Source organism: Balaenoptera ricei, chromosome 9 (genome assembly GCF_028023285.1).
Source record: "Balaenoptera ricei isolate mBalRic1 chromosome 9, mBalRic1.hap2, whole genome shotgun sequence".
NCBI lineage: Eukaryota > Metazoa > Chordata > Mammalia > Artiodactyla > Balaenopteridae > Balaenoptera > Balaenoptera ricei.
This window is the reverse complement of record NC_082647.1, coordinates 51,943,430-51,968,641: the sequence shown is the minus strand read 5'-3', so window position 1 is coordinate 51,968,641 and position 25,212 is coordinate 51,943,430. Positions and strand designations below refer to the sequence as shown.

The 25,212-nt window shown below is 40.2% G+C and overlaps 1 protein-coding gene across 5 annotated transcripts in view; it reads right to left on the bottom strand.

Annotated features, from left to right (window-relative positions):
- Positions 1–25,212, bottom strand: part of OSBPL3 (oxysterol binding protein like 3) — a 205,129-nt gene that overhangs the window by 26,205 nt on the left and 153,712 nt on the right. For 4 of the 5 annotated variants that reach the window (XM_059933761.1, XM_059933759.1, XM_059933758.1 and 1 more), the window contains 5 exons: positions 23,667–23,774; positions 17,884–18,018; positions 16,938–17,031; positions 12,799–13,049; positions 9,246–9,383 (listed from right to left, as the gene is read on the bottom strand). In XM_059933761.1, coding sequence (XP_059789744.1) covers positions 9,246–9,383; positions 12,799–13,049; positions 16,938–17,031; positions 17,884–18,018; positions 23,667–23,774 — 726 coding nt within the window. The remainder of the gene's footprint in view (positions 1–9,245; positions 9,384–12,798; positions 13,050–16,937; positions 17,032–17,883; positions 18,019–23,666; positions 23,775–25,212) is intronic. The other variant, XM_059933762.1, reaches the window with a different exon arrangement.

Genomic DNA, 25,212 nt, shown 5'->3' with positions numbered 1-25,212 from the left:
AGAGGCAAAACCCCATAGTCTGAACAGTGTACAAAAGGCTGTTTTCACATCAGCAGCTGATGACTCCGGCAGCTCTGAGCGCTAAACCCACACAAGAGACACCAAAAAAAGGTGAGGGAGGGAGGATGCTGGAATAGAAACCGAGGGTGCAGCTGAGGGCCACTGGAGGGCGCTGATGGGCCTAGGCGTCGGTTTCCTCACCTGTAACTGAACCTCACCCCAAATGCCACACAGCGGTATTGCGAAGATCAAATAAGGTCCTGTACAAGTTTGAAAAGCATAAAGCACCCTGCAAGCATAATACTAGTTAATTGTTAGGAGGAAAACTTGAACAGCAAATGCTTTCTCTCGTTTCTGACTGCACGAGTCATTTTGCTCCTGCATTTTTGGGTCTTCTCGGTGAGATACAAGGTAAAGGGGGCAAGCTTCCACGTAGCTGAACTCTGTGCAGTAGCACTTACTTCAACTTCCTGAATCACCGACGACTCCAAACATCCCCATACCCACCAAAACCACAAGGCACAAAACCTAAGGGCTTGGAGTAAAGGGATAGACATCACTTTCCAAATCACCTGACTCTGTTGTCCAGAAAACTCAGTAGAAAAGCTGAGTTATCTTTGTTTCTTTCCAGGTCCTTTCACTTGGAGAGATGATTTCCATCAATGTCCTCCTTAGAATAAAATTCCACCCCAAAATCTTAATTCGGGGTCCTGTTCAGGTTATTATGTTAGTCATTCAGCAAGCTCTACTCATTGTAGAGAGATACAAGAAAGCAAAGAAGCCCCAAACTCTGAAAGCGGAAGTCCATCACCTACACCTAATGGACAAGGGTAGAGTCATGCTGTCTCCATAACAGAACGTCTCCTGGGACAGAAGCAGGAGAAGCCAGACTGGCAGGTACCAGCATGAAACAGAATAAATGCTCTGGCACTCTCTTTAGATGTGTTAAATCAGAAAGCCTTCATGCACAACGGGTCGCCAGGTCAGCATAACCAACAAGGGCGAGAGAGGGAGTGGGGGAGGCTGAATTGATGTTTCTCCTGCTGGCCGGGAAAGGAGGGCCCTGGTCAAAACCCTTTTCACTTCTGCGGCAGTGGACAGCCTGCCACATTGAATGAAACAGCCACCTCTCCTTCTCACTGTACACTTACCTGATGACTACAATTCTGTCTTCCTAAGTAGTCTATGGGGAAAGCATCACTGGTCAGGCTGACCAAAGCCATCTGGTCCCCATGGCAGGTCTATTTTTCATGCTAAAGGCATATAGTAGCATTCTGGTTTACATATGTCTCTTATAACCTTAGCTAGTGTGATTCTGTCCCTGAGAGGTTCATCCATTCTCAGGTATATTTAAAGAATCAACTATCTAGCCCATAAGGCTAAATTCAAGACAGATGAAGTGGCTCCCTCATGATCAGGACTGGTGGTATCCCCATGGTGAAGCCAGCTGTGAGGACTCCTGGGTGCCTCGTGGCTGGCTTTGTGTCAGAGACTCACCAGTGACGTTATGCCACCTTCAAACCACTTGAATCAGTAGAGTAGATATAGCATATCTTATTTCAACACTCCTCTAAATGTTCTTAACACTGTGTATTAAAAAGCACTTTAAGAGTTGCCTCTAAATATAAGAGCAATAACCAGGTACTGAATGTGCTTTATATATCAATGTGTTACTTCACTTAAGCCTTCCTGCAACCGATGAGCTAAGCATGATCATTCCTATTTTACAGATAATGAAACAACTGAGTTTCAGAAAGTTTAAGTAGCTCATACAAGGCCACACACAAAGTGGTGGGGTTAGGATTTTAAAGCAGTTCCATATTACACCCTGCACGCCCTATGCTACTAACAATGACCGGATCTCTTTCTTGCTTATTTCCTTGGGATCCATTTCATGGAACTAAAGACTAGGTTATGTAATGCTCTTTCCGTCTCTGTGCACATGCGCCCAGGAGCTCTGCTTTCTCTCTCCCTGCCACCACAGTGGAACCACGTGCAGATCCTGAATCAGCCCTGCCCCATCAAGGGCTTGTGGGATTGAAGCTCAGCTTTACACAAGCTCACGTTACTACTATTTTCTTCTACCTATTCATCCTGTCCTGATTGTCTGCTGTAGTTTGGAGCTATTTTTGGCCTTTGTTTTTTCACATGAGTGCATGTAATACCATGGAAACCAAATTATATTTTCATTTATTCACGTTCCATTTTAGATTTAGTATTTAAATAACCCAGTTGAATTTGAATCAAATTATCGTACCCTTTAACTACTGATTTAACCCCCTACCGCCCCACTATCAGTGTTTAACTTCTCGTTTTAGCTGCTAACTGGAAAGCGATTGAAAATGTGCTTTGGGATTATTGTATAGTCATTTTCCTTTGAGTTTCAGAGAACGCTGCTCATAATTCACAGTTAAGACAACCACCGTCTTCCTAAGTCTCTCAGCCACACCACCCTCCCCTTCCTACTCCCATAATACCAGTCCACTGATAAAGAAGGCAGCAAGATAATGGAAGGCAAATAATGTTTTAGCAACCCATCCCTTTTTCCTCAGTTTTCTAAGAATTGAGAGGGGAGAAATGTATCAATGATGTTTCATGTTCCCAGGCTGACATTTAGGGATATACAGACGGTAGACACATTCAGGTGCTGCCTTAACCAGATGGGAGAGAAATGGTCTTTATTTTCAGGCAGGATGCACTCTATTTTAGCTAAACAATTCCTTACTGACAGAGGTTTTCGATGTCCCCAACATTCCACTATGGCAAACCATGCTGTCATACATCAATAACGACAACAAACCTTCATATAACACTTTATACTTCGAGTATAAGTGCTCTAAGTGCTAGTGAGAGGGAGAGCTGAGATTTTGAATCTAGGCTGGCTGACTCCAGAGATACTGTTCTTGAATATTATTCTCTGCTAACTCAGGTGGGAAGGGTCTTGTGGAACTTCCTCAGGGAACTCAGGCTGCATAAGCATAAGGTATGTCCATCCACAGGATGAGGGACAGGCATTCTTGTCTGCCCCCAGCTCCCACCCACTGCAGTATCCCAGCACCTGGAACAGTGACAGGCAGGTGGTATAATCTCGAGACATATTTATGGATGGAATGAATAGATACACGAATGAATGATTCCTCTTAAATCAAAATCAAGAGTAATGTGTTTCTTTGGTGCTGCCCCTTCTGATGGGGGTGCTCCTGCTCTAGAAGGACGATTCAGCAAGCTAGGGTGCACACTTTAAATCTCTAAGTTGCAGTTGGGCAAATGCTTCGTGCTTTAAAAGTCCCTCCCCACACACTTATACCACAGAAGTCCACCCACTGGAGGCAAGGTTCTGAGCCCCACGTCAGGCTTCCAAACCTGGGGATCGAGCAACGGGAGGAGGAATTCCCAGAGAATCAGACTTTGAAGGCTAGTGGGATTTGATTGCAGGACTTCAACAGAACTGGGGGAAACAGAGACTCCACTCTTGGAGGGCACACACAAAGTAGTGTGTGCATCGGGACCCAGGGAAAGGAGCAGTGACCCCATAGGAGACTGAACCAGACCTACCTGCTGGTGTTGGAGGGTCTCCTGCAAAGGCAGGGGGTGGCTCTGTCTCACCGTGAGGACAAGGACACTGGCAACAGAAGTTCTGGGAAGTACTCCTTGGCGTGAGCCCTCCCAGAGTCTGCCATTAGCCCCACCAAAGAGCCCAGGTAGGCTCCAGTGTTGGGTTGCCTCAGGGCAAACAACCAACAGGGAGGGAACCCAGCCCCACCCATGAGCAGTCAAGCTGATTAAAGGTTTACTAAGCTCTGCCCAGCAGAGCAACAGCCAGCTCTACCCACCACCAGTCCCTCCCATAAGGAAACTTGCACAAGCCTCTTAGATAGCCTCATCCATCAGAGGGCAGACAGCAGAAGCAAGAAGAACTAAAATCCTACAGCCTGTGGAAAAAAAAAAAAAACACATTCACAGCAAGATAGACAAGATGAAAAGGCAGAGGGCTATGTACTAGATGAAGGAAGAAGATAAAACCCCAGAAAAACAACTAAATGAAGTGGAGATAGGTAACCTTCCAGAAAAAGAATTCAGAATAATGATAGTGAAGATGATCCAGGACCTCGGAAAAAGAATGGAGGCCAAGATCGAGACGATGCAAGAAATGTTTAACAAAGACTTAGAAGAATTAAAGAACAAACAAACAGAGATGAACAATACAATAAGTGAAATGAAAAATACACTAGAAGGAATCAATAGCAGAATAACTGAGGCAGAAGAACGGATAAGTGACCTGGAAGACAGAATGGTGGAATTCACTGCTGCAGAACAGAATAAAGAAAAAAGAATGAAAAGAAATGAAGGCAGCCTAAGAGACCTCTGGGACAACATTAAGTGCAACAACATTTGCATTATAGGGGTCCCAGAAGGAGAAGAGAGAGAGAAAGCACCCAAGAAAATATTTGAAGAGATTATAGTCGAAAACTTCCCTGAAATGGGAAAGGAAATAGCCACCCAAGTCCAGGAAGCGCAGAGTCCCATACAGGATAAACCCAAGGAGAAACACGCCGAGACACATGGTACCCAAATTGGCAAAAATTAAAGACAAAGAAAATTTATTGAAAGCAGCAAGGGAAAAACGACAAATAACATACAAGGGAACTCCCCTAAGGTTAACAGCTGATTTCTCAGCAGAAATTCTACAAGCCAAAAGGGAGTGGCATGATATACTTAAAGTGATGAAAGGGAAGACCCTACAACCAAGATTACTCTACCCGGCAATGATCTCATTCAGATTCGATGGAGAAATCAAAAGCTTTACAGACAAGCAAAAGCTAAGAGAAATCAGCACCACAAAACCAGCTCTACAACAAATGCTAAAGGAACTTCTCTAAGTGGGAAACACAAGAGAAGAAAAGGACCTACAAAAACAAACACAAAACAATTAAGAAAATGGTCATAGGAACATACATATCGATAATTACCTTAAATGGGAATGGATTAAACGCTCCAACCAAAAGACACAGGCTTGCTGATGGATACAAAAACAAGACCCATATATATGCTGCCTACAAGAGACCCACTTCAGACCTAGGGACAGATACAGACTGAAAGTGAGGGGATGGAAAAAGATATTCCATGCAAATGGAACTCTAAAGAAAGCTAGAGTAGCAATACTCATATCAGATAAAATAGACTTTAAAATAAAGAATGTTACAAGAGACAAGGATGGACACTACATAATGATCAAGGGATCATTCCAAGAAGAAGATATAACAATTATAAATATATATGCACCAACATGGAGTACCTCAATACATAAGGTAACTGCTAACAGCTATAAAAGAGGAAATTGACAGTAACACAATAATAGTGGGGGACTTTAACACCTCACTTACACCAATGGACAGATCAACCAAACAGAAAATTAATAAGGAAACACAAGCTTTAAATGACACAGTAGACCAGATAGATTTAATTGATATTTATAGGACATCCCATCCAAAAACAGCAGATTACACTTTCTTCTCAAGTGCGCATGGAACATTCTCCAGGATAGATCACATCTTGGGTCACACATCCAGCCTCAGTAAATTTAAGAAAATTGAAATCATATCAAGCATCTTTTCTGACCACAACACTATGAGATTAGAAATCAATTACACAGGAAAAAATGTAAAAAACACAAATACATGGAGGCTAAACAATACGTTACTAAATAACCAAGAGATCACTGAGGAAATCAAAGAGGAAATCAAGAAATACCTAGAGACAAATGACAATGAAAACACTGACAATCCAAAACCTATGGGATGCAGCAAAAGCAGTTCTAAGAGGGAAGTTTATAGCTATACAAGCCTACCTCAGGAAACAAGAAAAATCTCAAACAAACAATCTAACCTTACACCTAAAAGAACCACAGAAAGAAGAACAAACAAAACCCACAGTTAGCAGAAGAAATCATAAAGATCAGAGCAGAAATAAACGAAATAGAAACAAAGAAAACAATAGCAAAGATCAATAAAACTAAAAGCTGGTTCTTTGAGAAGATAAACAAAATGGATAAACCATTAGCCAGACCCATCAAGAAAAAGAGAGAAAGGACTCAAATCAATAAAATTAGAAATGAAAAAGGAGAAGTTACAACAGACACCGCAGAAATACAAAGCATCCTAAGAGACGACTACAAGCAACGCTATGCCAATAAAATGGACAACCTGGAAGAAATGGACAAATTCTTAGAAAGGTATAACCTTGCAAGACTGAACAAGGAAGAAATAGAAAATATGAACAGACCAATCACAAGTAATGAAATTGAAACTGTGATTAAAAATCTTCCAACAAACAAAAGTCCAGGACCAGATGGCTTCACAGGTGAATTCTATCAAACATTCAGAGAAGAGCTAACACCCATCCTTCTCAAACTCTTCCAAAAAACTGCAGAGGAAGGAACACTCCCAAACTCATTCTATGAGGCCACCATCACCCTGATACCAAAACCAGACAACGATACTACAAAAAAAGAAAATTACAGACCAATATCACTGATGAATATACATGCAAAAATCCTCAACAAAATACTAGCAAACAGAATCCAACAACACATTAAAAGGATCATACACCATGATCAAGTGGGATTTATCCCAGGGATGCAAGGATTCTTCAGTATATGCAAATCAATCAATGTGATACACCATATTAACAAATTGAAGAATAAAAACCATATGATCATCTCAGTAGATGCAGGAAAAGCTTTTGACAAAATTCAACACCCATTTATGATCAAAACTCTCCAGAAAGTGGGCATAGAGGGAACCTCCCTCAACATAATAAAGGGCATATATGACAAACCCACAGCAAACATCATTCTCAATGGTGAAAAACTGAAAGCATTTCCTCTAAGATCAGGAACAAGACAAGGATGTCCACTCTCACCACTATTATTCAACAGAGTTTTGGAACTCCTAGCCACGGCAATCAGAGCAGAAAAAGAAATAAAAGGAATACAAATTGGAAAAGAAGAAGTAAAACTGTCACTGTTTGCAGATGACATGATACTATACATAGAGGATCCTAAAGATGCCACCAGAAAACTACTAGAGCTAATCACTGAATTTGGTAAAGTTGCAGGATACAAAATTAATGCACAGAAATCTCTGGCATTCCTATACACTAATGATGAAAAATCTGAAAGAGAAATTAAGGAAACACTCCCATTTACCACTGCAACAAAAAGAATAAAATACCTAGGAATAAACCTACCTAGGGAGACAAAAGACCTGTATGCAGAAAACTATAAGACACTGATGAAAGAAATTAAAGATGATATCAACAGTTAGAGAGATATACCATGTTCTTGGATTGGAAGAATCAATATTATGAAAATGACTATACTACCCAAAGCAATCTACAGATTCAATGCAATCCCTATCAAATTACCAATGGCATTTTTTACGGAACTAGAACAAAAAAATCTTAAAATTTGTATGGAGACACAAAAGACCCCGAATAGCCAAAGCAGTCTTGAGGGGAAAAAAGCGGAGCTGGAGGAATCAGACTCCCTGACTTCAGACTATGCTACAAAGCTACACTAATCAAGATAATATGGTACTGGTACAAAAACAGAAATACAGATCAATGGAACAAGATAGAAAGCCCAGAGATAAACCCACACACCTATGGTCAACTAATCTATGACAAAGGAGGCAAGGATATACAATGGAGAAAAGACAGTCTTTTCAATAAGTGGTGCTGGGAAAACTGGACAGCTACATGTAAAAGAATGAAATTAGAACAGTTCCTAACACCATACACAAAAATAAACTCAAAATGGATTAGAGATCTAAATGTAAGACCAGACACTATAAAACTCTTAGAGGAAAACATAGGAAGAATGCTCTTTGACATAAGTCACAGCAAGATCTTTTTTGATCCACCTCCTAGAGTAATGGAAATAAAAACAAAAATAAACAAATGGGACCTAATGAAACTTGAAAGCTTTTGCACAGCAAAGGAAACCATAAACAAGACGAAAAGGCAACCCTTAGAATGGGAGAAAATATTTGTAAATGAATCAATGGACAAAGGATTAATCTCCAAAATATATAAACACCTCTTGCAGCTCAATATTAAAGAAACAAACAACCCAATCCAAAAACAGGCAGAAGACCTAAATAGACATTTCTCCAAAGAAGACATACAGATGGCCAAGAAGCACATGAAAAGCTGCTCAACATCACTAATTATTAGAGAAATGCAAGTCAAAACTACAATGAGGTATCACCTCACACCAGTTAGAATGGGCATCATCAGAAAATCTACAAACAACAAATGCTGGAGAGGGTGTGGAGAAAAGGGAACCTTCTTGCACTGTTGGTGGGAATGTAAATTGATACAGCCACTATGGAGAACAGTATGGAGGTTCCTTAGAAAACTAAAACTAGAACTACCATATGACCCGGCAATCCCACTCCTGGGCATATACCCTGAGAAAACCGTAATTCAAAAAGACACATGCACCCCAATGTTCATTGCAGCACTATTTACAATAGCCAGTTTGTGGAAGCAACCTAAATGCCCATCGACAGGTGAATGGATAAAGAAGATGTGGTACACATATACAATGGAATATTACTCAGCCATAAAAAGGAACGAAATTGGGTTATTTGTAGAGACGTGGATGGATCTAGCGACTGTCATACAGAGTGAAGTAAGTCAGAAAGAGAAAAACAAATATTGTATATTAGCACATACATGTGGAACCTAGAAAAATGGTACAGATGAACCGGTTTGCAGGGCAGAAATTGAGACACAGATGTAGAGAACAAACGTATGGACACCAAGGGGGGAAACCGGTGGGGGGGGGGGGGTATGGTGGTGGGATGAATTGGGCGATTGGGATTGACATGTATACACTGATGTGTATAAAATGGATGACTAATAACAACCTGCTGTGTAAAAAATAAAATAAAATAAAATTCAAAAAAAAAACAAGTCCCTCTCCACTACAACTTTCAACAGGAAGGGCTCTGACTACGCATATGGCCAAACGAGCCTCAGCCTGGCTCGCGCATTTATGCCCACGGGTGGCGGAGAGGTTCCAGTAGAAGGAAACTGATCCCTCTGTTTATGTGTAAAGGCACTGTAATTATCTCAGTTGCTTTGAAGCCAGTGAAAGGTGGAATATAAATATTTCAAAAGCACATTTAATGGGAGGCATAAGCAACTTCTCCCAACAAACAAAAAGGGTGTACACCCACCTGTTCTGAAAAAAACTGGAAGCCCTTGTCCTCACGAATACACTCGTATGTTTCTCCAAGAACTGGATTAAAGGGCTTGCTCCCAGCGCGGAAGTAGCTGGATGCGTATGCGGACACGGCGAAGGCTGCCACGTACACCTAACGAGAGCGGAGAGAACCTGGTTATTTCTCCATCACCAAGGAATTTATTTTTTACGAACAAAGACATAAACAAAATAAAATCTCTCTTTCTCTCTTTACAGTTTATCTCGAAAAGCCAAAGATTTGTCCCTGGTTTAAAGACACCCAAACCGACTCTGGTTTCAAGTTGTAGGTTTAAATAGTGTTCATTTTGGCCCAGGCACAAGTGGACCAGACCTTTTCAGATTGTCCATTTGGTCTGATGCCTGCAAGTGGGTAGAGGCTTTCAAGATGGTGAATCAGTCCCTCTAAACCAGCCACTATCTGAGAATCCTGAGGTCGTGCTAAGGCTTTTGAGGAGGAGAGGGATGAAGAGTATTAAAAAAGCTAAACTTCCTTCAAAATTCAGGAATAAGCCACAGGGAACTCTGCTCAATACTCTGTAATAACCTAAATGGGAAAAGAGCTTAAAAAAGAATTGACACATGTATTATATGTATAACTGGAATCACTTTGCTGTACACCTGAAACTAACACAACATTGTTAATCAACTCTACTCTAATATAAAAAAAAAAAAATTTCAGGAATAAGCATCCTAAGTTTAATCATTCAAAATTTGATATTGTAGAAACCAAAAAACCCCTTCATTTTGACCAAAGAAATCTGTGGGAGTCATTTCCTGAGCCTGGGACAGAGCACAGTGCCTTTTAAGAAGTTCTGCTTTTCTGGGAGGAAAAATGAAAACTCAAAAAGGAAAAGGATGGAAAACTATAGGTGAACACGAAATGAGCAAAATCCTTTAATGGCCCTGGCTGTGAGGGTCTCAGCCTTTTCCACAGTTCCCCTTTCAGGGCACCAAAGAGCCACAGTACAGGCACACCTCGTTTTATTGTGCTTTACTTCATTGTGCTTTGCAGAAACTTCTTTTTTTATAAATTGAAGGTTTGTGGCAACCTTGCATCAAGTAAGTCTATTGGCACCATTTTTCCAAGAGCATTTGCTCACTTCATGTCTCTGTGTCCCATTTTGATACTTCTCACATTATTTCAAACTTTTTCATTATTATTATACTTGTTATGGTGATCTGTGATCAGTGATGTTACTACCACCACTCAATGAAGGCTCTGGTGCATTGATGGTTAGCATTTTTTAGCAATAAAGTATTTTTTAAGTTAAGGCGTATACCTTGTTTTTTTAAGATATAATGCTATTGTACGCTTAATAGACTATAGTATAAACATAACTTTTATACGCACTGGGAAACCAAAAAATTCATGTGACCCACTTTATTGTAATATTTGCTTTATCGCTGTGGTCTGGAACCAAATTCGCAATATCTCTGAGATGTGTCTGTATCCTTTTTCGTCTTTTGAGGGGCAAGGGGCAAAAAAATTAAACCGAAGTAGCAATAGCAAATTTTCCTTTCTGATACAGAATAATAATCTCAATATTTCCTCTTCTCAGCTCATTTCATGAAGTTTCTTATATTGGAAAAAAAAAGCTGTGTGCCTTTCATAAATGTTTAGTCACATAACTTTCAACAGCCTTTTGCAAACTGGTCCCACCTTACCACCTCACACTAAAGCTGCTCACTCTTGAGCATCTGGAGAGCTTATAAAAATCAATTTGCTGTGCTCAATTCAGTCTGTTCTTGAAACCTGGGTATCTGTTCCTCTGTTTCCTCAGATACCTGTTGCCTGATAAACAGCAAGGTCACACATCTACATGGGATGCTGAATCAACCTTGAATCACCTTCACAATTTAACATATAACACATTTATAGAAGAACCTGGTATCATTCATGATGTAGGGGGAGAAAGGAGGGAGGGAGCAGGCAAAACGAAGCATCCTCCTTGTGGGCTGACAATATGAGAGAGAATCTCTGCAGGGGTAGAGCTGACCTTCATACTCAGAGCAGTAAACACAATCCATGGGCTAGGTTCGTTCTCAATTCTTTCCTGAACTTTCCCTTCCTAATGTACTGGTGCCTTTCCTCAAATTTCTTCTCAAGGTCAATGACACCACTCAATCAGCTGACATCCTAAGGGTCTCTAAATTGCTACAAGAATGAAACACCTTTTAAGAATGCTTTCATTTTCAGAGCCAATCATTTTCTTTAAAGAAAAGCACTGCCCACGAATGATAACTTTTAACACTTGCCTTGGCAGCTATTTGCCTCCCTTTGTTCACAGAAATTCTCTGGGGAAGAGTAACAAAGAAGACAAAAAATAAACAGCTTGTTTTTCTCTCCTACTCTGATTATCATTAGTATCAAGAAAGAAAATCTCTTTGATGGGAGAAGTCCCAGGAGACAGTATGGGATGAGACGGGATGTCTCTTTCAACCAGTAGTTAAGATTTTCCCTTAATCCTCAAATCACTGAAGAAATTGAAGTTTTAATGAGGGTTTAAACTGCAGAATGTGTACAATTTAGAAAACAATGGCGTCCTCCAACAGTGAGACGGTGATGTATAGCTGGGTCCCTGAGGCTGGGGGCGTGCTGTCCCACTTAGCCAATCAGCAGATGCTTAGGGCAGAGATGCTGCATTTGGGGGAAGACACTCATGTCCCAGCATCCCACACAAACAATGACCTTTCTGTTGAGCAGGTAACATACCAGGAGGCAAAAAGAGGAAGAGACGCTCAGTTTTGAAGAACAAATAGCCACAGTCACAGAAAGGGCTGATTTGGCCAGTCTTGCCACTAAGGTACCCCTAACCCCATCCCCACAAGACAGGGGAAGGATGAGAAATACTTGGAGACTCCTTCATCGGAAGCCCCATCACTTGATTAGAACTGATACTGAGTAGAGAACAGAAGGTTAATCTTTCTAGGGTGAGAGTTTTTTTAAAAAAACTTATTCCATAAAATAAGAAGTGCGTGTGTGGGATCAACTATACTCCGATAAAAATTAATTCAAAAAAAAAGAAGTGCGGGGGGGAGAAGAATCTTTGATGTGAAACCTGTGAGTGAATAATATTTTCTAAAAATTTAGGGGCTGATAGGACAGTTCCAAAAATAAACAAAAATGTTCTCAAGGGAAATTTACCCTGGATGAAACAAAAAAACCCAAAACAACCAGCTCCAAAAATTAAGTTCTATCCACTCAGGGTAGTAAAAATACTCAGACAGCCCTCAAGACATGTCTTCCAGCCAGGCAATATCAGAACAATCCCATGGACGGTCCTGGAGAAAGAGGAAACCACAAAGCAGAACTACCCCCAGGCCGCAGCTGTCACGGGGAAGCCGCCCCGAGTGGCAATTCCTGACCAGGTGACTGAAAACAGCCAGGTGGAGGGGAAGCGGAGGTGGCTGGGAAATAAACCGATCTGACGGGCAATCCAGACGGGAGCCGGAGGGACAGGAGCCCTGGCTGTGCCCCCTGTGAGTGGCCGCCGCGCCTGCGGTGAAGGGGCGGCTTGCGCGCTCACCATCCTCTCCAAGGCACTGGGCGTCCGGGCGGCCTTGTCCAGGAGCTCGCTGTACTCCAGCTCCTCACACAGCCTCTGCAGCGTGTTGAGGGGCTCATTGAGCTCCACCGGCATGGCCACCTTAGACAGGTCCTTCCCGATGTTAGTTCTCAGGATGTTCCACAAGCTGACATTACCGGACTTGGGGCACGGGGCCGGCAAGCACGTTCTTCTTTTGGACTTGGCTTCCCCTCCGCTTGGGAGAACGGGCCCTGAAAGGGAAATAACTCTGGTTGCCTTACAAGGATTTTCATTTTATTTTACTATTAAAAAGGAAAAAAAAAATCCACCTTACTGAGCAAGTACGCCTTGATACTATTAATCTCAGTTATCCAGATTATGGCTGAAGTCAGAAAATAAAAAGAATTCTGAGCAGCTAAATGAAGTACCAAAAATTATAAGCACTAAAACTCGTGGATCTTATTCATGGGGAGGTTTCATACTCCTAATCAAAGGCTAGTTCCTCGTAGCTTATATGCACTTAGAGTAAAACTGGAAACTGGATTGCTATGCCCAGAGCAGGTTACTTTTAAACTCTTTATAAAAGCACTTCAAGTTCTGATAAAAACTTTTAAAGTCTTTTAAAAAAATCGTTTCCAGGGCTTCCCTGCTGGCGCAGTGGTTGAGAATCTGCCTGCCGGTGCAGGGGACATGGGTTCGAGCCCTGGTCTGGGAAGATCCCACATGCCACGGAGAAACTAGGCCCGTGAGCCACAACTACTGAGCCTGCGCGTCTGGAGCCTCAACTCCGCAACGAGAGGCCGCGATAGTGAGAGGCCCGCGCACCGCGATGAAGAGTGGCCCCCGCTTGCCGCAACTGGAGAAAGCCCTCGTGCAGAAATGAAGACCCAGCGCAGCCAAAAATAAATAAATAAATAAAGCCAGAAAACCTCTTAAAAAAAAAAAAATCGTTTCCAATTCTGGTAAAACAATTGTGTTTATTATAGGAAAATTATAAAGGAAACAAAAGTCATCCATTATCCCACTACCCAGAAATAGTAGCCATTTATATTTTGGAGTATTTTCATTTAGTGTTTTCTCCATATAGCTGACAATGTTTGTATAGTTGAATGCTTTGCTTAATCAGTTAACATAAATATTTTTCCAAGCTATTCAAAATTCTTCTAAAACATCATTTTTAATGACTGTAAAACAATTCCATGCTATGCATAAGCCATAATTTATTGAATCATTCATCTGTTGTTGGACTTTTAGATTTGTTTCAATGTTTTGCTAAAAAAAAGTAGTGAATATTCATATTCTTAGATATTTAATTATATCTGATTATTTTCTTAGAATATACAGAAGTGGGAATCATGCACTGATTCATATGATCATACTGCTCTTCAAAAAGGCTGTATCAGTTTCCCATTTATCAGCAAGCATATACCAGTGTCCATGTCCTGAGACCATTCCAGCCTTGTCAGCATTCGTTCTGAATTCTTGGCAAATCGTTATGTGGGCAGCGCTATCTCCTTGTTTTAACCTACATTAAAAAAATTCCCAGTGTGGTCTGGAATGCTTTCATGAACACTTCTTCTTTTCTGAATTGTCCACTTTCCTATTTACATATTAAGACATAATCTTTTGTTTTTGTATTTGTTTTACAATTTAATCCCCATTTGACATTTATCTTTACGTTTGGTCTATGCCGTTTTTTAATGAATGAAACATTTACATCTTAGGTTTTTACACCTATCAATCTTTTCCTTTGTGACAACTTCCATTACCTCATGCTCTGGAATTCTTTTCCCACCCCAACATAGCCTATTTTCAAATGAAATCTTTTGCATTACATCAACATATGAGAAAGTGGTATTTTATTACAAAGCCGATCACTCTGAATAACGAGGTTGCTTTGATGAACAGGAGAATATGAAAGTGAGGTCATACTTTGAAGTCTCATGTTAATCTAAGCAACCAATTAAATTCTGAATTTGTTTTAATTGCTCAACATGGGCAAAAATCTAGTAAACAGCTGCAAATGATGACAGTCTTTAAAAACAGCATTCCATGTAATCTCAAAATACTTTCTTTGATTACACTAAATTTTGAAAGAATACTATACTACTACTACTAATAATGGCTAATACATACAGAGCTTTTACTCTGTGACAGCCTTTCAAGAATTTTACACGTATTATCTCACTTATCCTTTGCAACAACCTCCTGAGATAAAAAGAATTATTATCCCCATTTTACAGATGAAGAAACTGAGGAATTAAGAGAATTCCTCAGAGAAATTAAGTAACTTGCCGTAGAACACATAACCAGTGAGTGGCAGGGCTGGAGTTAACCAAGGAAATCTGGTCCCTGAAGCTATATTCCTAACCACTGAACCTCCACACAGCACCCATCACAGTGACAGATCCTATTATGTGCCTACTGATTTGGGTGGGGGGGTAAACTAATAGGAAACATTCTAAATACGTACCATTTACTAAGGGCTCAGAGAAATTCTAGTGTGGTAATTTATCAAGACCTGGATAAATCCTATTTCCTTATGTAGGCAATACTGTGTCCTAAGATGCAAAGTTTATTTCTACATGCAATCTTTTCAGTAGAGTACTGATGTGTAGAAATCTAATCTTCCAAATACTGCCAAAGAAGAAAGCTAGGTTTGGCCCAGTGTTTGTTCAAGCTAAGAAAATGTTGGTCAGTAATCTAGCAAAATGGCTGTGGAATAAGATAGAGAGAACCAGCCTTCACCTCTTACATGCTTTCCCTGGCTGGTGTCAACTCAGCACAGATGTGGTCTTAGGTTCGGGGGCAAGTCCTCTGTTCCCAACTTTGACCTCTGAACCTCTATCCCTCTGTTCCTCTTGGCCCCCTCCCTAAGGCCTCAAACAGAAGGAGGACTTCAGCATTTGTTCGTCTTCTTCATCCACAATAAGAGTTCCCATTTACTGTGTGTGTGTGTTGTTTGCCAAGGGAATAAGTGATGCCTCCTCACTTCTCTTTCAATTCGCCTCCTTGTTTTTCTACAAAAACAAGTAGCACATGAACTTGCTCCTGTATTACTGGTCTTTGCCTTTAAATCACTGGTTCTCAGACTTTTCCACCAAAGGGTTAATCTCTCCAGAAACAATTCAAGAAAGATACAGAGCATAATAAGCTTCTGACTTCTAGCAGGTGTGATGCTGAAAGGATATTCTTTCAGAGAACAGTAAATTTACCTGCCTTTTCTGTAGTCCCCCAAAGAGTAGGCTCTTTGACATTCAGATAACGACTCATCATCATCGTATTTCACATACACACTGAACTGGCAAGCACTGGTACATCAAAAAGGAACTGACACGGTCCTTGTCTTCCATGTAGATATAAAAATATGTGGTGTTCTGGCATAGATAAATCTAGAGACCCCAAGCACACTGAGTACCAAGACTGGGAGTATTTGATGCTGCAGGACTCATATAGAGACCTGTCCAATGGGCAGATTCTTCTTAAGGATAGGTCATCTTCCTAAACAGGCTTCAGTCTGCTTACTGAACTCCTAAATCAGAGCTGTTTGGAGATAGCAGACATTCCAGGTACCTGCCACGGTTCCAACTAACATTTCCTGGGCATCATTTTCAGTCTTGGGATCAACCAGTAATAAAGGGACATCTCAGGGTACCTTAAGCCCTACCCCCACAGGGGGAGCAGTTTGTTACTCTCAAATGTGTTATCTTGAAGAATCGGAAGCTAAATTACCGCTTAGACCAGACCTTTTACAATATAAGTGCTACTGAATTCCTAAACTATGAAAACCACTAGAAACCTAAAGGAAAAAAGCTATATTCTAATATGTTTGCAGAGAGATTGTTGAACCAAGTAAGGAACATCTGTAGTATTAATTTTTGATATTTATATGATAATTGGTATAACCTTACTTTATAAAATAGAAATTTGCACTAGCCAACAAATGTATTTGAATGAATAAATTTTTCACATGTGAGTGCCATGTCCCACCTAGATTATAAAGCTTTGAGGGTGGGGACCACGTCTTAAGTTTCTGATGTAGAACTTGCTAAGTTCTCTGTTTGCAGCAGGTACTCTATGTATGCTTATCAGTATTCTGTAAAGATCCAAACACTCAGATCAAACAATTTAAATCTTACCCAAAGTCTGTCTCTCATTATCTAAATCATTACTGAGATTATCTAAGGAAAGGTTGTCACTTATGTCACTGACATATGAATCATCTTCAGAAATCTATGGGAAAGAAGAAATAATATACATTAGAGTAGACAAGCCAGATTTCATAAAGCCTTTACTTCAAATGATCAAATATCTTAGTCCCCACATTATAAACCTATAGAAATAATTTTGGATGCCGTTTTCTTAAAGGCCCATACACCAGTCTGCCTAGGGGATGTTCACGGAAAATATGTTATTAAAATTCTTATACATTCTTGATTCATTCTCACAAGGAAAACACACGTAAACTCCAGATTTTAGTTATTATAAAAATTCTTATTAATTCAGACTGCTTTTTCAGAATTTGTTAGCATTTGACTAGAATGAGTTACAAATTGTCTTTTAACTATTTGTGAATAAAAGTATTTTCTATGGAAATTAATAGATAAAAAATATTAGTACTTCTATACTGAAGGGGTAAAATTATCAGTACTCATACTCAGAACATAATTATAAATTAATTGTAACAACCATATTATAATAACTATAATAACCATAATTATATTATAAATTACTATAGAGCAAATTCAATGATGAGAAAATATACAAGGTACTAACTTCTGACCCTGTAGTGGAAATAATACATTATCAAACAGCTAATAGTCAAAATCATTAACCTACAATTGAAAAGAGGTATAACAAATCAAGTAACAGAAACCAGGATGTGCCCAACACCTACTTTCATAATCTTTTTTCCCTAAGATCTTATATCTTTTTATGCTTTTTGGGGTATGACTTATAAGATCCTCAGAATGTAATGATAAAAAGGAGCCACTGAGTTTAGTGTTTCTAAATATGAGTATTTACTGAACGGGTAAAGCAGCAAAAGAGATTTTGGAGGCACCTAACTGAAAACAGTGGTCAAACCTCATTTTCTGAAGAGCTTGGAGACAACAGAACTTCCTGTGCATCAAAAAACTCTGAAAGAGAGTCAGTGATGGAGAGCCTGCTTTCGTTGGAAAGCTGATGGACCAGAGCTCGATTGTCATCTCTGGAGTTTTCCTATTTGAAACACAAAACCAAAAATGCATATATTTAGAAACAGTCTCAAGAGAAGCAAAATAAACAACTGATTTTGCTGCACAATACACACAGTCACAGGCCCAGGCAAACAAGCAGCTCAAAGCAGAGGGCAGGTTCAAAGTTGAGGAGAAGCAAACCTCACACAAAACACGGTGAAAAGCCTAGGTCTCCCCCAGATGGGCACCTTGTTTACAGGCACTATCACGGCTCAGGCACACACAACAAACCTCAAAGCAAAAAAAAGACTGTGCAGGTCAGTTTTTATTCCACTTAAGACGGGAAAAATTCTAACACTCTCTGAATCATATCCTCTTATTCTCTACCACTGCAGGATGTTTCTTTTCATCCTAAAATTTCCTCTGAATTGTACTCAATGCATGTCCTTGCATGGCTGGTTCAGAGCAACACAGCTTTCTTCTGCCTCAGTTCTCTCGCAGAGGCCAGTGTGATGCTCCTGAGGCACCCCCTGACAAATAAACAGTGTGTTTCGGTCCAGAAGTGCCCCTGGTGGTAGATCATTCATTATTCATGGATGAATGAGATAAATTCTCTTTGTCCGTCTCTCTCCAACCACACTGACTGCAAGGGAAGGAAGTCCCCAATCCCCTTTACAAGGCTCTCTGCAAACAACACAATAGAATATCGGGATTTTTCTCCTCTTGCTGGCCCTCCATCCCCTGAGTCACTGAGTCTGGACTTTTCCTCTGGAAAGGACCTAAATACTTTGGGAATATGTTTTGTATGGTATTTGCAAGTGAAAATTCAATTTAACTCAAGAAATTGAGCAACTGCACTGTGCCGGTCATGGCGGGATACGATGATGAATAAGCCAAGGTTTTTGGCCCAAGTAAATGGTGTAAAGGACACATCCAACACACATGAGCCCAAGACTATGGAACAGAAAGAGCTACAGAAGCGGACAGGAAGGAGAGGTTGGTTCTGTTAGGGGGGCTTTGGTTGGGGAGGGCTTCACAGAAGAGGTGGTGCCTGACTAGACCTTGAGGAACATACTGAGGACGACATGATTTGATTCCTTTGAATCAGAGAAGACTGTCACCTGAACTTCCTGACAGCTCACATTTCTCACGGGGCTGATAAAGGAGCTGCTTATATATCCTTATGTATCTGATAAATGAGTCCCAGAATAATTTGGGAAATAAAAGTTAACGCATTATTATGTCTTTCCCAGAAGCTTTATGAGTTCAGGACACACGCCTCAGTCTCATAAAATGGAGATGCTGTAACGGGAGGACCCCAGCAGATGTTCATAATTAATAAAGGTCAAATGGTCTCTTTATGGAATGTTTACTTCAGGAACACATTTAAATGTGTATCCCTTTCTCTTCTAGCCAAGGTATTCATTGAAAGATCCTACCCATTTTAATATCCCTACAGCCTTTTGAAAAGCAGGCTTCTTCTCCATGCTAACAAACAAGATAGATCACTTTAGGATCTATAAATAAGCATCACATCTGTCACCTTTAAAGGAAAGGTCTCTCTCCTCAAAAGAGGAGACATGGTAATGAATAACCGAGCTCCCTTAATGTTCACTGAAACAACAGAACAGTCCTGTGTCTTTGCTGTCACTGCCACATAAGACTCTAATGATTTATTTACTTGTTCTCCTCATTAATTTATTAATAGTCACTCCGGCTCTTTCTGTATTTCTTCTTCCTAGGCTGATGGGTCAGAAGGATTTCTTGCCTGATCAACGCTGAAAATAGCACGCCTGGCCTCAGCCCTTTCTGCTGTTCCATTACTCCAGCAACTTCCTATTGATAGTCACTGAAAACTAAACAGGACTGCAGGAGCCTCCAGCCCTCAGCCCAGTGTCCTGCACAGCCCAGGACCTCATGTATTAAAATATTAATCTCGTCAGTTCAATTCAATCATATCCCCTCAAGTTTGTACGGCATAAGTGGTTGTTTAGCTTTGTTTACATTACAAAAAGATAAATAGAGAAAAAGGAGGGAAGGGAACACGCATAATTCCATCACACTAAATCAAAATGCTATAGGCATTTTGATACATTTCTCTCCAATCCTTTTTATACATATAGCTTTGCTTTGTTTTGAAATAACTGTCATCTATCTATCTATCTAATTTTATAAATTTCCTCCAAACAACATTGCACAGTAACTTCAGTGACATGGACATATATACACTACCAAATGTAAAATAGATAGCTAGTGGGAAGCAGCCGCATAGCACAGGGAGATCAGCTTGGTGCTTTGTGACCACCTAGAGGGGTGGGATAGGGAGGGTGGGAGGGAGACGCAAGAGGGAGGAGATATGGGGATATATGTATATGTATAGCTGATTCATTTTGTCATAAAGCAGAAACTAACACACCATTGCAAAGCAATTATACTCCAGTAAAGATGTTAAAAAAAATAAAATTAAATTAACACTTGTTCTGAGGATAAAGGTAGTACGTGCTCAAAATAGAAAATACAGAAAGACGTAAATAAAATAAATATCACTTAAAATCCATCACCCAGATGTGGCCCCTATTAACCTGTCAGTGTATTTTTTGTATTAAAATATTTGTATATAGATTTTTTTTTTAGTTTGAAAAACTGGGATCACACTGCACGTAGTCTTTATTAAGTCTGCCACATTCACTTAACATTATATTGTGAACTTCTTCCTAGGCTGCTAAAATTTCTCTGAGACAATGAACTTTACTTGATAGATTTACTATATATGTGTGTCACAGAGTAACCATTTCATTTATTGGAAATTAAGGGTGTTTCCAAATTTGTAAAGATGGTGAACATGTTTGCAAATGTGTCTTTGCTCGTATGTCATTATTTCTTAGAATCAGTTCTCAGAAGTAATTATTAAAAATGTTTAAGGCAAAATGTATATTACCTAATTACACCAAGTAAGAGAAGCTTTATTTTCTCTATATCTTTACCGCTACAGAATACTATAATTTAGAAATTTTTTTTTTTACTCTAATTGTTTTAATTTGCATTTCTTCATTAAGAATTAGGTTGAACATTTTTTTCCTTTTTAAAAAAACTAGCTCTATATGTATAAATGAATCGTTGTGCTGTACACCCGAAACTAACATGATATTGTAAATCAACTATACTTCAATTAAAAAAACAAAAAAAACTAGTTGTAGAGATGGGGGAGGCTAGGTCAGGATGCATGGGACCTCCCTCTGCATTTCTTTGCACCTTCCTGTGAATTGATAAATATCACAAAATAAGAAGTTAAAAAAAAAAATTTGTATTTGGTATTTTTTCGTGAATTGTGTCTTTTTTCCCATTTATTTGTTGAGGACTTAAGTTGCCTGCTCTTACTCATTAATTATTTACATATTAAAGACACTACCACCTATTTAGCATTATCTAAGTCTGTCATTTTCACTGAAAATATTTTTTCCTAGCCTATCATTTGCCTTCTTATTTTTTGAAACAGACCAATTTTTTTCCTTTAAAAAAAAATTCCAAATCTAGTCAACATTTCTTGTAATTTTTTCTATTGCTTCCACATTTAGGAAGTCCTCCCTACTCTAGCCATTTGTTAAACATTTAAATCAATATTTTTCCGTTTGAATTTAATTCATTAGTGATTCATTTTAGTGTGCAATGGAAAGATTTATTTATTTATTTATTTATTTTTAATTTTTTGGCTGCGAGGGCCTAAAAACAGAGCACCCTGGGCTGACCCCAGTGTGGGAACTGTCATTCCCACAGTGTTTGAGGAGCCTGTGAGCTACCGAAGGAAAGGACACTGGAGTCGAGCTTTCAGGCTCTGGGGCGGCCATTTCCACTCACTCTCTTATTTCCTGAGGGCAACAATGGCTTTTCCCTTACTGGGAAAGTCAGCCTTTCCTTTTCACACTCTGTGAAAAGCAGGATAAAACAACGGAAAACAGAAAATCACTGAAAGAGGAACTAGATCAGTGAGACAAGTGAATCATCAATTCAAGACTCTAGCAGGTTGTTTTGGAAGGTGTGAGCTCGAGGGATGTTATCACTCCTCTTCGAAGACAACGTACAGCATTTAAGCCTTCAGGTGCATTACCTGTGAGATCAATTTAAAAACATGCATTTTAAAAGACCTGTGATTTTGGTTTCCTTTCCCAAATGCAAATAGCCCCAAGGGTACGCATTGAATATAAATTCACAGAACCATAAATGAAGGGTCAATTCGCCATTTATCTATTTAATGGCTTGTTAAATAAACTAATGTAATTAGGTGATAATTTCAAAGTTAAGTGCTGCCTGGAAACGGGCACCAAACCCCACAGAATGCCATGGCGTTTGGCAGCAAGCCACCCTGAGTGACGGCTGGCCTCAGTGACTGAGCCCTGCTACAGCAAACCTGCAGATTCAGAGACAGCCCTCCTGGTAAGCATGTTTCTTTGCCCAGGCCTGAAATGAAGGCCCCTTTAGGTAATGTTTAGGTGCTCAGTCTTGCAGGGGGCTAAGTTTGGGTCTGGGCTAAAGGACAGATGTATATGTACAACTGATGCACTTTGCTGTACACCTGAAACTAACACAACTTTGTAAATCAACTCTAATAAAAATTTTAAAAATAAATAAGGTGATTGAAAAGATCTCTTGGGGGCAGGAAAGATGCAGAATTTCATGGTCAACCACTGACATGTATCTCAGAAGTAATAAGAGGCCCTCCAGCCCTGTGGAGAGAGGGTACCACCCTCATCAGAAGAGGGTCCCATCAGCTCAGGACACAGCCTGTGCTTCACGTGAAGGTGGATGCCTGGACCTTTCAGTCTGATTGATTCCAGCATCTAATCTTCCCATCGCCCGACACAACAACTTTCCAAGGAGTAAAGGAATTGTGTCAGGGTTTTGTTTTCTTTGAGGACAGAAAAAGGAGGAGGACGAATTAAGATTAAACATTAGAAACGCCTTTAAAAAATTTACAATGCCCACCTCTTGTACCTGACCTTCCTTTTTTTTTTTTTTTTTAATGCACTCAGTCTAATACATTTGTTAATGAAAAATTTAGCACAATGGAGGCAGGCATATAAACGTAAGAGATTGCTAAAAACAATTTTGACCTTCACTACCCTTTTCTACTGATTTTTTCAAGTAATCCACTTGTATTTTTCTGAACTTTCTCATTTTAAACACAGTCAAAGAATATTTTGGATAAACATCCCATGTCTTGAGAACAGACATTTTTAACATACTATGAACTGACCGAGACACTCAACTGTAATATTTCTCCCCCTCTGAGGGTAATCACAGGAAAGGGAGAGGGAAACAGCCACAAAGAAATAGGAGAGTGGTTCTCAGAGAGGGAGCAAAAAGAAGCTGGCTGGGAACTGGGATGCTATAGGTCGGGGAACGTGAGGTGTTTTCAGAAGTAACAGGAGAAAACATTTGTCTCTCTACGGTCCCCACTCCAGTAATATCAAGAGAAAAGGGTGATCCTTCGGAGGAAAATGGGGTAAAGAAATACCAAGGGAGGAAGAGTTCTAGGGGGAAAAAGCAGTTCAGAAATGCAGCTAGCAGCATACTTTCAAGGAAGCCTTGGGAATCCTCAGCCGCCCGTGGTGAGGGGAGGACCACTCCCAGGGGCAGCAGGGAGGCCTGCGGGGACGAGGCGCGGCGACATTACCAGACGAGAACCTTACCCACCTCTGCCAGACCATCACCCGACTTGGCAGCAACTGGGAGGTCGAGGAGCAGAGACTCAGCATGGATTCTGCATAAGCGTTCTTTAAGATCTGTGTTTTGTGCTAGGGCCTGGAACACGTTAAAAATAGTGGGGCTCTGTTAATGAATGGATGTTTCAGAAAAGCACGGCAGTGGGCTCAGTGTGGCGGAGCCCTTGGGGGCACTTCCTTGACTATTTTTCTTGAATGTTATCCAACAGGATACTCCTGAGATGCCTGGCAGATACAAGATATTAAACACTGGAAATGGAGGCCCTTCTCGAATCTCATTTCCAGGGATGGAAGTGGGGTTAGTAAGGCTTTCCTTTCGGCGGAGTAGGAAATCACAAACACCTACAGCTCTTATTACTCAAGGTTTCTCAGCCCCTCCTCCTTCCCAGCTGCCTTTAGACTCTGACTAGCTCCCTCTAAAGATTCCAAGCTTCCCTCTCTCATCTTCAATAAAAATGCTGCTCTCACCCCTTATGATTGGACATAGTTTAATGTTATTTAATTATCATACTAGTTGAATTGGATCTTAGGAAGTGTGCTGAGAAGATTTTGTGGAGGATTAATTTTACTGTTTTACAACAGAGGTATTGACTGCTTTATATTCATTCTTCATGACTAAGATAGTTTATTTAAAAAAAAAAAAAAAAAAAAGAGCTTACTTACCTGGGTAAGGGCTAAGGACCAGGGCCCTGGGAAGGGGGTTGTGAGATGTGAGCTCATGTCAGCCCACCCAGATCTCTTATTTCTCCCTGGACAGGTGTGATTCCCTAGCCCATCCTCCCAACTAGGAAAGTAAAGGAAGGTGTTTCTTTCATGCTGGTATCCCCTGTGCTTCATGACCAACTGTTCTCCAAATGATCTGTTTTTAGAAAGGGGCAACTTCACCTGGTTCACCCGCACACACTCCCACAATCAGCTCCCCAGGTGCTTGTACACAGATCCATCCTGTCTGTCTGTCTTCCTGACTCTCTTCTGAGAAGCTCAGAGCCTTCCCCATCCATCAGGGCCCACAGGGTCTAGCTGCTGAGAGCATAGAATGATGTCTATATTTAACCCACTGCCTGGATCTCAGACAAGAATTTTGGCTTTATATTTTAGTACTCACAGATGGAAAGGGTTATCGGGAAATTCTCAAGGGTCATTTAGGAAACACCGAGTAAACGTTGCTTAAATCACACAACTACATCTAATAACCTCTATGGGGCACTCACTTTGGCCAATATGTTGCTGGCGTCTTAGTATAAGTGGCTAGAATCTATACCGCTGGCTAGAATCTCCATATGGTCTGAAAAATGTGCTATTTTAGTAGCTTCTCTTTCCTTTGTAAGCCACAGGCAGAAGAAAGAAAAACACAAAGATTGCACACACAGCACAAACATATTCGTTCTGATAGCCCTGAGATAACTCTAAAGTTCTTATTTTTAAAAAACAAGTCTTGAATCTAATCAGGAATCCAAGACAAAAAGGAAAGGATCAATCCGTTTTATCTTAAGTTTCTAAAATCCTTACCATGGGTG